The following is a 12,804-nucleotide window of genomic DNA, read 5'->3' on the forward strand; positions in this document are numbered from 1 at the left end:
AAAAATTTGATTTTTTTCCCTCTTTGTCAATGATATTGTGGAGTATACGTGTTCGTGTTTCTCGTTTCTGAAATTAAAGGAAAAAAAAATAAAACATTTTTTGCTTTGTTTCTTCTCCTTCCTTGTTCCTTCTATTTGCTTTCCCTTGACACATACAAAAACTTGAGTTGAAGTTTCTTAGATCATCATCATCAAGTTTGCAGTTGCTGGAGAGAGAAAAGGAGAAGCAAATTTACATGCTCTAGAATCTTACTTTGATCTTGTTCTCTCTGCTTTTTCTGAAGAAAGAGGTGAGTTTATTTATTGTTTTTTTCTTTTTATTATTGAATTATTGCCCCAGGATTTGGATTTTTATTTTTATGTAATCAATTTAATTGACCTATGGAGCTTGGGAAAAAAAAACTTTTTGTTCTTCTGGGTTCTTTAATTTTGGAGTTATTTACTTAGAGTTGCAATTTGAGTCTCAGTTCTCATATATATTTGGTAGTGATTCCTTTTGAACTGTTTTTTTCTAGATGTACCTTTTTTCTCTTTAGCTGCAGCTTCAGTTGTTAAAGGTGTGTTTGGTTTGTTTATAGTTTTGCAAACTATGATTTTGATCCATTGCAATTTCTGCCCAAGCCATTGTTTGAGGCTAAAAAGTCAATTTGTTTTTGCTGAAGATGTCGAAATGAATCGAAATCGAGTTTGTCAGTTTGTGCCCTTTAAACTATTGTTTGGAGTATGCAAATTGAAATGCATACATATTATGAAGATGGAAATAGTTTCTTTGAATTTCACTTAACCCATGTCTCCAATAATAGTGGTGTTCCCAAATTCCAATAGTATTGGAGTTTTCGAGTTAATTGAACTATTGTTGGCTGTTTGATTTTCAGGAAGGAATTTGTACCTATTATGAACATATAGCAACTTGAATTATGGGTTGGCTTAGCAAATTTTTCAAAGGCTCCGACCAAAAGATTTCGGAAGGGCATTACCATTCGTATTATAACGGGGATGCGGATTCTTACTTGCCATCGACGTCTGGTGTAACAAATGTGAGAACTCCTTAACAATTGCTTTTGAATGCATTATTTTGCAAAGTGTTGAAATATGCCATTGTTTCTATTTCCTGTTTGTCCAACTTTTCAAACATATGTTGATGGGAATTTGGATGCAGGATGTTTGGCCTGAGAATGAGAACGAAGATATAGATCGTGCCATTGCATTATCTCTGGCAGAGCAAAATCATAGAGGAAACCATGTAAATGGTGAGTGATATAACTCCAAACTGTTGTTGTATATTTTAAAAGAAAAATAAGGCATTTACACCATTGCGTTCTTTTAGTTTTAATTAGGAAAAATTTGATATCAAGTCTGTGATAGTCTATTGAATGCAGTCTTTGTCAATTACAATGGTAAATTCAGTTGCTATAGAATTGAATAGAACTTATTTAGTCGTAGCTATTTACTATTGTTTTGCTTTTGCAGTTTGTTTACATTGGAAAATTTCTGCTTGTGTTGAACATTAACTGTTACTTCTACATATTTTTGGATCCGGCGCTCTGTCCTTTATAGATGATATATGTTACCTTAACCTTGTAAATTGTGTTTTGAAAAACCAACTACAATGGAATATACGTCAATGAGTTTTTCTGTCTATTATGTAGACTACAGATCTCAATTAGAAGAAGATGAACAACTTGCCAGAGCTATAGAAGAAAGCCTAAATCTAGAGTCTCCTCCGAAATATGGAAACGAGAACATGTATCAACCCCATCCGGCGGTTCCAATTCCAGTACCAGTGTATTTCCCAATGGGATCAAGGTACGAGTTAGAGGACAGGTCACCATATTGTACGAATTTGGTATCACCATTTCAACACTTTTTGTTTGACTACTTAAATGAGCATGCTAAGATTATCAATTTATCATCTAAATTTATCTGTTCACCATTTACCATTCTGTCATGCTTGATGATTTCGAATTCTCTATTTTGATGTTTGTTTTACTCCTTTGTATTCATTAACATATTTTTCCCCGTCTATTCTTGCTGGTCCTTATTAGACTACTTATTGACTTGCACTCATATGCCTCATTATGGATATTTTTGGGAGGAACAGGAGGATGTAACTGAACTAGTATGTAGCATAATACATTGGTATTCTCATTTATCAAATAATCTATATACATATGCATAGTGATCTTCATCTTTAGTATCCTCTTCAAATATATTGTACCATATATACCATAAAGTTACCGTAATTGATTGATAACCGCACGTCTAGTTCAATTAGCAAACAAATAACACAGATCCCAATAACTTTAATTTTTCGCCTGCAAAATATATCATAATTTGTTGGTTTGAAAACTTCGCATCATGCAGAAATATTTGAATGTTTTTTAGTTTTTTGCATAATAGGATTTGTGCTGGCTGCCATACTGAGATTGGTTATGGACGATATCTAAATTGTTTGAATGCTTTCTGGCATCCTGAATGCTTCCGCTGTCATGCTTGCAACCTACCGATCTCTGATTATGAGGTGCCCGAATTTCCATTTACCTGCCAAAATGCTGTTCTTTATTTCATTTTTCCATTAATGGGTTTTTCTTGCATGGCTACGGATTTGTTGTTTTTACACATGCATTCTTGCTTTTGTAGTTCTCCACGTCGGGAAATTACCCTTACCATAAATCATGCTATAAGGAAAGCTACCATCCAAAATGTGACGTCTGCAAGCATTTCGTGAGTACAAATTTTATGTTCTTGTTTATTGTAAATTTGTAATTGATACCCAAAAAAGGACAGCCCGGTGTACAAGCATCCACATTAATGCAGGGTCCGGGAAAGGGCTGCATCCAAAGGATGTAATGCACTCAGCTTAATCTGATATATATATTTTTTTTGGTGAATGAACGGGGCTTTTGCCCAAAGACTACACTACAGAGATAAAGCGGGGTAACTGAACCCTTCTAACATCATCAGACAGAACATTCCTCAATTCAACACATGGTTGATCCAAAAAACTGAATCCAAACCTCAAGCTTAAGCTCTTTCTTGCTAGGAGGTCTGCTCCTCTGTTTCCTTCCCTGAAGGAGAGTAAATTTCATTCTCCAATCCCTACTCCTCATCCGGTGTAATCTAATAATAGGATCAGGGTGTTGTGAGCATTTCTCTGGCTTCTGTAACATCGCTAGGGCTGCTCTAAAATCTGTTTCTATAATTGCCTTTCTAAAGCCCAAGTCCCAAGTCACCTCAAGACCTTTCAAAATGCCCCATAATTCCGCTTGATAAGCGGTTGTGACTCCTACATTCATCGCATACCCAGCAATCCATCTTCCATGCTCATCTCTAAGCATCCCTCTGCAACCCGCCGCACCCAAGATTGCCCGCCGAAGCTCCATCCGAGTCGTCTTTAACCCACCCCAGGGAAGGAGGCTTCCATTTTATGTGAGCCTCAATTCTATCTGGGGGGTGTCTAATGAGAGATTCCTTCTTGAAGGCCTCTTTGATATTTTGAACGTAGGGGATTATGAAATCCTTTGTATCCACAGCTCTTTTATAAGGTGGGGAGAACAAGAAATTCAATCCTCTTTGTTTCTACCAATGTGTGATATGAGGTTCAATCTTACCCAAAGATCAAAGGGAGCTCTAAAGAAATTGTTTAGATGTTGAGGGAGGATAAGGCTTGACCAAATCCTGGCTGCTACCTGGCAGTCTCTCATCACATGTAGCAGCGTTTCCTGCTGTCCAAGACAGCGGTGGCAGTCCGAGCTAGCTCCAAAAAATCTAGCTCTTCTACACGCAGTCATAAGCCTTTTATGCACCATAATCCACATGAAGCACTTTGATTCCTTGAGGACCCTTCCATTTCCAAATGATGTTCAAAGTTTGGTCTTCATTTAAATTTTCATTAGATAAGAGCTTGTAGGTACTCACTATGTCAAGATTTCCCTCCTTCAAATGTTTCCACAAGATTCTGTCTTCACCCCACGGCTTGAACCCATGACCTTGAGGTCACACGGAGACAACTTGACCGTTGCTCCAAAGCTCCCCTTCATTGTAATTGACACCCAAAAGGCCAAAAAGTATAAAGTTTCTTTTCCATTTACCATGTAATATGTAAAAAATGGATGAGAAGAGTGGAAAGATGTTTTGTTATCAAAGTTTGTGCATCGTGTTCTTGATGGTATAGGACTAAAGCCGATGTCGTTTGTGAGATCATGATGTTTTTATAGCTTCTCAAGTGTTGGCATTAATTAAGTATATGTTACTCAATTTTCACCCGAATTTAGTAATTTACACCTTATACCTCATTGCGGTAGCTGTTAATTTCGGTAATATATATCTTTTGACAGATTCCAACAAACCCTGCTGGTCTTATTGAATATAGGGCACATCCATTCTGGGTCCAAAAATATTGCCCTTCTCATGAACACGATAACACTCCAAGATGTTGCAGCTGTGAGCGAATGGAGGTTAGTATGAATGAAAAATTTTATCACGAATGAACTTTTATTGTGAACAGTGTAATTAAAATTTTCTATCTTCATACACAGCCACGAGAGACTGGATATATCGGTCTTAATGATGGCCGGAAGCTTTGCTTAGAGTGCCTTGACTCTGCAATCATGGATACAAGCGAATGCCAACCGCTTTATGTTGATATACAAAGATTTTATGAAAGCTTAGACATGAAATTGGAGCAGCAAATTCCACTTCTCTTGGTTGAAAGACAAGCCCTGAATGAAGCAAGAGAGGGGGAGAAGCATGTAAGTAAAAATGCATTTTCACCTATTCATAGTAATTATATTATAATATCTGATAAATTTGATCTTAATGTTTTAGTTTTCATCCTGCTTATTCGTTATCTTGGCCAGGGTCACTATCACATGCCAGAAACTCTTCGGCTTTAGTGACGTTTCCTTCTCTCTTGTCCGTGCTATTAAATGATACATTGCGTTTGAACTTTAATCAGATCTCGAGACGACCGAGACTTGGGGCAGGAAATAGAGCGGTCGACATGAGAACACAATCATACAAATTGACCAGACGTTGCGATGTGACGGCAATTCTCATTTTATTCGGACTTCCAAGGTAATAATTCAATGCTTTTACAAATTCCAGAGTCACAAAGCTCAATGCTTATGAGTACATAAATCTTTCAAAGTTAACAAATCTAGCTCTGCAAGGGAAAAATTCTTCAGTGTTTTTTTCTTCTGCCTTTGTGTCTGCTAGTTTGCTCATGGTATTTTTCTTCATATTCTTGTTATTGGATTTATATGTTTGCATATTCCTGTTTCCTCATCTTGTGGTTGGATGAATCATGATTCTATTTATGAATACAATTCGTTTTTATCTTTTCAGATTGCTTACTGGATCGATCCTAGCTCACGAGATGATGCATGCATGGCTGCGGCTTAAAGGTACTATTTCACCTAGAAATTCTTTGAATGTGGAGTATCATGTGAACTTTGTTATCCATTTTGGAGTTTAGGCTTTAAGATTTAAGGAATTTAATCATACATTTCAATATCTGTCATCAAATCGATGTACTTCGTTCTAAGCTATCTGCTCTATTTGTGAAGGCTACCGAACCCTAAGTCAAAACGTCGAAGAAGGTATATGTCAGGTTATGGCATACATGTGGTTGCATTCTGAACTCACTTCGGCGTCAGCCTCATCCTCATCTTCAACATCTAGAAAAGGGAAAAGACCCCCTTTTGAGATGAAGCTCGGCGAGTTCTTCAAGCACCAGATTGAATCCGACATCTCGCCAGTTTACGGAGACGGGTTTAGGGCAGGTCACCAAGCAGTGCAGAAGTATGGTCTTCAGAAGACCCTAAACCATATCTGGATGACTGGTACTTTTCCATTTTGAAAAGCATTGAGAAAAAACCATCCCACTTTTTGTTTTTACACATTGTTTTTTCCCTCATTCTTTTCTGGAGATAAAAAGGTTCCTTAGGGCATTAGATTTGGCAAACTCATGATTTTTTTGTACTTGTAATTAAAATGGATACCATTTTGGATGCATTGATTACATTCATATGATTTTTTGCAACATAATAGTACTTTTGTAGCAAAAGAAGAAAAAGTGAAAAACAATGGGGAGAACACTTTCATAGCAAAGGTGTAGTCTTAGGGTACTAGAGAGGTCCATTTTTATTAATTAATTCTGTGGTAATATATAAAATTTGATACAATGATTGTGAAATTTGAAATATCCTATAATAACTACAAAGAGAAAAAAACAAATTGTACATTCAACCTTATTATATGTAGACATAAATTCTGCACACATTTATTAACATTTCAACATGACAATTTTCTCACTCCAACAATTATTATGGGACTCAGAAAGTGTTTTCCACAAGGTAGAGACCACCTCTGACATGTTTGGTCTACTTTCTGATTCTTGATTCAAGCAACCTAAACTTAGCTTAACTAGCATCAAAGCACTTTTTCTCTCAATGTTTCCAATGAGCCTTGGATCAAAGAACAAACTCAACTTCTCTTCTTCTTCATGCTCCTTACCAATGAGATTATTCATCATGATCCTAGAAACCATTATTATTCCTTCTCTTGATAAACCATGTAGTGTAACACATTCTTTGCCAGTGATCAATTCCAAAAGTACCACTCCAAAGGCATAAACATCATCTGAAGTGCGAGAAGAACTTGAACTTGTTATCATGCTCTTTTCTAATAATTCTTCTGCTAGAGAAAAATTTGCTATCTTTGCCCTTAGATCTTTGTTTAGAAGAATGTTTCCAGTGTTAATACCATGGTGAACATAACAAGGATATGTGAAGTTGTGAAGATATTGAAGTCCATTTGCAATATCCAAAGCAATTTGAATCCTCTTTGACCAACTTTTATGCAAAAATGAGTTTTCTTCACTACTAAGCCATTCTCTTAAGGAACCATTTTCCATGAATTCAAACACAAGATAGAACAAATCTTCATTTTCACAATATCCTTGAAGCTTGATCAAGTTGAAATGGTTGATTCTTCTACGCAAATTTATTTCCTTTGAAGCATACCCTTTACTTATTCTTCTTTTGACAGCAAAACTTTCCCTTTTGTTACCGAATTCGCCGTGAAATACAGAACCTTTGATTCTGTTCCTTGAACTGAAATTTTCGGTAGCATCCTTGATTTCCTCAAACTTGTACAATTTGGAATAGTTCACATCAATGCTCGCTATTTCGACGCGGATATCTTCTGAAATCACGCCATTTCTCTTATGGATTTTGCCTGCCTTGATGAATCTTTTTGATATCTTTCCTATCAAAAACACTAGAGATAACATGATGCTCAGAATCAATATAGCAGCAAGAACTATATTGATTATTACTAGTTTCTTTAACTCGATCCCTTTGGAACCGGTTTTGGCATGCAGTGAAGTAGAATCATATGGTGGATCATTGGCAACTGTGATTGTTGATGAACTCAGTGGTTCACTTGGCAAAGGAATCAGAAGAGTTGTGAATGGAAAAATTGTAGTTTCCATGGAAATACCTATATATGTTGCAACAATATGAACACAAATATTAAATATCCTAAGATATGATATGTGAATATGACAATTCCATTGAAATATAAAATATTTAAAAGAAACTATCATCACAAGTAAGCTAAAAGACAGTAGTGAATGAAATGAACCAATATCTTTGATGTAGTATTTGGAGATTATAAAATTAAGAATAGATTGATAGATTTATAAATCAATTATTATGATTAGAATCTATTAAAAAGTGTTTAGTATTACCATTGGCTTCAAGAAGATTATGTATTGTTGCATTGAATCTTGATGCAATGCTAGAAATGGTGTCACCCCAATTCACAGAATAAGTCATCAAATACTTGGTGCCATTTCTTTCTTGATTCCATGTTGGACAAGCACACCTTAATGGAACATTCAACTCCATGCCGGGGCGCAAATCGCGCTCCGGATAAGGATTGAACCTCTTTAGGGAATCACAAGTGGTTAAGCCTTGGAAAGTTTCATTTGCAACATTGAAATATGTTGTTTCTGGCAAAATTGCACCCAAGACATGTTTGGTTTTGGATTGGTAATAGTAATACTTGGTGTCCTTCATTGAAGAACAAGAGCATTTCAAAGGGACAATAACCTCTTTACCAATTTGGAACATTGTGTGTGAAGTAGTGACATCATTGATTCTTGCAAGGTCTATTGGGTTTGAAGAAGTGAGGTTGGAGATTGTGGTGATGGTGTTGTAAGGAGGTTGAGATTTGAAGATTAAGAATGCCATGCATGATGATGATTTCTTGATGCCATTGTTATTGCATGTGTAGAGGAATGATGGTGAAGGTCCCTTTTTGTCATCATTGTTGCATCTTAGTATTGAGTTTCCTGAGTAGTTTTGTTGTGCCTAATTGCCATTTCAAGAAACAAAGAAAGCTTAATTAGTTTGTTAATTAAGATTAGTAGTTCAAAACTTGTTGAGAAAGAAAGAAAGAATTTAAAAAGTTCAATGCTGGTTGTAATCAGCCGATCTTACCCACTGGGATAAGACTTTGTTATTATTATTGTTATATTCATTATATTCATATAATTATATCAAGAAGTAATTGTAATTAGTTAGTGATAGCTAAAATAGGACAAAGGGGGATAATAAGTGAATTTCAAAAAAAGAAAAGTTTCTTATATTATTGATGTAATAAGAGTTATATATTTATAAATTATTTTTCTTAAAAAAACGATATAAAAAATATATTTGTTCACATTGTAACACATAATTAAATATCAACATATAAATAAAATAAATATAGTAATTAGTTAATTACCCCCTAAAAGAAAAAAAAAAGAGGTAATTGCCTTAAAAAGAATCACTTACCGAGCATAGTCTGAGTGAGAAGAAAATGATTAGATACACAAGATATTTCATTGATGAAAAATGAGAACATTTAAGTGTATGAAAATTGAAGATATTTGATGCCTCACTTGCACTTTTATAGTAGAATAATAAGTGTTACAATGTGAGGGAATTTAATTTATTTTAAACAAAAATATCAAAGAGACAAAGACGAAGTTTACAATGTTGTAATTTGTCGACTATTTCATAGCTCAGGCTTCAGGGTACTATAAACTTTTATCAAAAATATTTTTTATACACTAAAATTATTTACTAATATATTTATGTATAAATATATGTGAAATTTAATTTATTTTTTAATATATATTTATATTCTAATATATATTTTATACTAATAACTTTTTTAATAGCTGATTTTAATATACATCGTACACGTAATATAATCCCACTTTTATTGAGGAAACAATTGGCAATTAAATTCTGGCCTTTTAGCTGATTTTGAAGATGTATTATTAGTTTATTACACAGTTTAGAACTTTGGTTACATCTAAAAGCATATGCACTTATTATGATTTATTTGTTTTCATTTCTATTTATGTTTTTATTAAAAAGAAATTGTAGTGGAGGGAGAATTTCTTAGTTACATATACTAAAGGTTGATTTTGAAATATATATTATTATTCTTTAAATCTAAGTGCACATTAAAATTAGACAAATTACAATGGGAAGAGCCCATAGAATATATATCAAAGTCCAATGCAAATAATTTAAGAGAGTAAAAGGAGATAAACCCTAAGAAGTTCTTAATAATTTTTTTTAATTCATGAAAATCAAGGAACCTACTGCAAAGTACAAAAAATTCCGCTAAAATATCTCCAAGACACTTGGAGGGGGAAAAAAAATCTCACCTTCAAGTATATATATTGGAAGATATCTAATATCTAAAGTATATTTTGGATTATTTACAATCGATTGTTTTTTCTTCTTTTTTTTTATTTTATAATTTTTTCGTTAGAAGTTTTTTTTTTGGACAGAAGAGGGTGGTCTTTCTAACTGCTAAATTAGACAGAGAAAAAAAAACAACAACAATGATAAAATAATTTTTTCCCTTGATGTGATGAAAGACTTTTGAAAAAGTCCAGTCTAAGATTTTTGGTAAAAAAAAATGGCTGAATATTTAGCAAATAGATCCAAGAAATAAATAAATAAATAAATATGTAGCTTCCATCATTTAGAAATAATTTATATATGTCCCAAAATTTAGATTGGGTATAAATAATAATATGTAACTTTTTCATTTTTTTTTAATAGAAAGTATCTAAGCTAGTTTAATTTAATTTAAAAAACTTCTACCTGTTGTTTACAAGTTTATATAAGTCGTGTCCCTTGTTAATATCTTTGTATCTTTATTATTAGAATGGACATAAAATATACTAAATCAGTGTCTCTAGATACAATATCTCTATTCATATCTCATTTGTTAAACACAATTTTATATCTCTAATTCTTTATATTCCTAACTCAATATCCTGTCTTTATAAACAAACGCGGCTTAAATTAAAATATGATAATTAACTATGATAGCAACATTTTTTTTGTTTTTATTTTTTCTTATAAAAAATACTCTGTGAGTGTCACTTTAAACCAAAATTAGTTGTTCTTTGGTGGAATACAGTAATTAAATTTTGTAATTATCATGAAACGATGTTGCGTATAGAATATTCAAATCGAATGTGTTTATAGTGTTTGAGGAAAGCTCATGGAAGTTTGGAATTAAAAAGGACATCATTAATTATCTTTATTAATTCAAAACGAGTTGATCAAGGCTCTTGTTATTAGAGATGGGATACATACACATGCATGCTAGCACCGGTAAAACAGTTTGATTATGTAATAGTAATTTAGGTAGTGTTTGATGTAGAGACAGACATTGAAAGACTGATATTAAAAAATTGAGATTAAGAAATTGAGATTGAAATAAATTTTGATATTATTTTGTTTGGTGTAAAGTGAGAGACAGAAAATTAAACAATAATGAAACTCTAATTTAATTTGCATAAAAAATAAAATTAGAATTAATTAATTGAAATGATAGTATTTTAAGTATAAAATATTATTAAAATTTCAGTCTCTGTGTCTCTACTTTTTGTAAGTATTGAAATACTGATATTTTGATGACTCTAAACTAATAAACATGATATTAAATCTCAGTCTTTCCGTCTCTGTCCCAATACTTCAAAACAAACGCTACTAAGAGTACACAAAAATATACAAACAACAAGTATGATTTCTTCAAGAATTTTTTAATTATAAATTAAAAAAATAAGCCGTATTTAACAATGATAAGTATTGTTATCGTCTCTAAAAATACATATATACACTGGAATAAATTATAAAAAAATAATTATATAGTCCAACAAACTCGCTTAAATAAAAAAATCGTATTTGAAGAATTAAAGTTCAAAAATTATGTTTGGTGAAATAATAAAATTTTTTTATTTTATAATTGAAAAAATCCCCCCAAACGCAGTGGTTTTAAATTTTTGAGTGAATACCCATCCGGTCCCTGACAATTATCTCGAAAGGACAACGAGGTTTTTAATAAAAAAAAGTCTTTAATATTTTTTTTGTGATCGATTAGTTTCTGTGCCAAAAACAATAATCAAATTAAATAGACCACACAACAAAATGACATAGAAATTTCAATATTTCAAAGATTCGGCAGGGAATGAATGCAATAAATTAAAGTATGTCATTTTTAATGAGAAGACAAAGATTTGAGTGATTGTGATAATTAAGAAGATATTAGCTACGCATATATAGGATTATTAGGCCATATAGCACTTGAAAGAGCTGCCAATGAAAATAATTAACTTAATTTGTTATTATTGTCAACATCATATATATAAATTCTCAAATTAAAAAATGTTGTTAAACAGTTTTTAACACCCTTTGATAATTGCCAAAATCTGTATAATTTTTTTTAATTGTGTTGGATTTCAAATTTTCTTTCCATCCCATGTCATTGATGTACAAAGAAGTTGGTGAGATTAAGATTTGTTGTGAAAGTGAGGAAGCACCGAAGAAATGGGACTTTGAAACAAAACAAAGAAACTAAAACCCAAATGTACGGTTGTGTGTGAATCAAAATGTCGTACAAATCATGTTACCCCATTCAGTACTTTACCTTTTAACGCGCCTCTCTTTTTCTTTTTTTTTAATGCATTATTACACTTTTTATTTTTAATATTGAATTAACAATGGTATTTTTTTAAATGGTGATCAACCGTGGTATTTTTCTAAAATGTGGGATGATTTAATATACGGAATACAAATTGGAACGTCCGATTTTTAAAAGGTACAAAAATCGAATCGTCCGATTTTTAGGTACACAAATTGGACCGTCTAATTTACGTTGAAAAAATTAAAAAATTTGGAGTACACAAATCGGACCATCCGATTTGTAGAAGTACATAAATCGGACCGTCCGATTTGTGTTTAAAAAAATTAAAAAATTTGAAGCACAGAAATCAGACCCTCCAATTTGTGTACTTCCACATATTTAAAAAACACCAAAAATTACAATATTAAAGTATATCACCACTTCTACTTCTATAACAAAAAAAAATGAGCCGCATTAGTGCTCTGTTTTAAAATATTCGCCTTAACCGAAAAAAAAAACATAATATTTATAACATTTTAAACTATTAGAATAATAAAATAATATCATAGTAAAATAATGAAACCTTTTTATAATAAAAATTTATTTTTTTATGAACATTAAATATATATTTTTATACAATAATTTATTGATAGTTGATTTTTAATATACATATAATATAATTGTTATTTATTTGTGATTTATTTAAAGAGATAAATTGCTTTATATGAGAATGAAATATGTAAGTTTATTAAGTAGTATAATTATATATGAGTGGTTTAGATGAAAATTATTAAAATATATATTAATTAATAATCTTTA

At 32.2% G+C, this 12,804-nt stretch overlaps 2 protein-coding genes across 2 annotated transcripts; one reads left to right on the forward strand and one right to left on the reverse strand.

Annotated features, from left to right (window-relative positions):
• LOC107495966 (protein DA1) lies at positions 1–6,196 on the forward strand. The gene is made up of 12 exons (XM_016117163.3): positions 1–290; positions 876–1,037; positions 1,160–1,250; positions 1,650–1,806; positions 2,401–2,521; positions 2,641–2,724; positions 4,338–4,457; positions 4,539–4,751; positions 4,860–4,893; positions 4,941–5,076; positions 5,347–5,405; positions 5,568–6,196. Exons 2-12 carry the CDS (start codon positions 918–920, stop codon positions 5,858–5,860), a joined length of 1,428 nt encoding a protein of 475 aa, XP_015972649.1. The 5' UTR covers positions 1–290; positions 876–917; the 3' UTR covers positions 5,861–6,196.
• A 90-nt stretch (positions 6,197–6,286) lies between these two features.
• LOC107495913 (protein LYK5-like) lies at positions 6,287–8,402 on the reverse strand. Its single transcript, XM_052263165.1, has 2 exons — positions 7,754–8,402; positions 6,287–7,281 (listed from the first exon to the last, which is right to left on the reverse strand). Exons 1-2 carry the CDS (start codon positions 8,256–8,258, stop codon positions 6,287–6,289), a joined length of 1,500 nt encoding a protein of 499 aa, XP_052119125.1. The 5' UTR covers positions 8,259–8,402.
• Between the last annotated feature and the right edge of the window lie 4,402 nt (positions 8,403–12,804).

Source organism: Arachis duranensis, chromosome 6 (genome assembly GCF_000817695.3).
Source record: "Arachis duranensis cultivar V14167 chromosome 6, aradu.V14167.gnm2.J7QH, whole genome shotgun sequence".
Taxonomy (NCBI): domain Eukaryota; kingdom Viridiplantae; phylum Streptophyta; class Magnoliopsida; order Fabales; family Fabaceae; genus Arachis; species Arachis duranensis.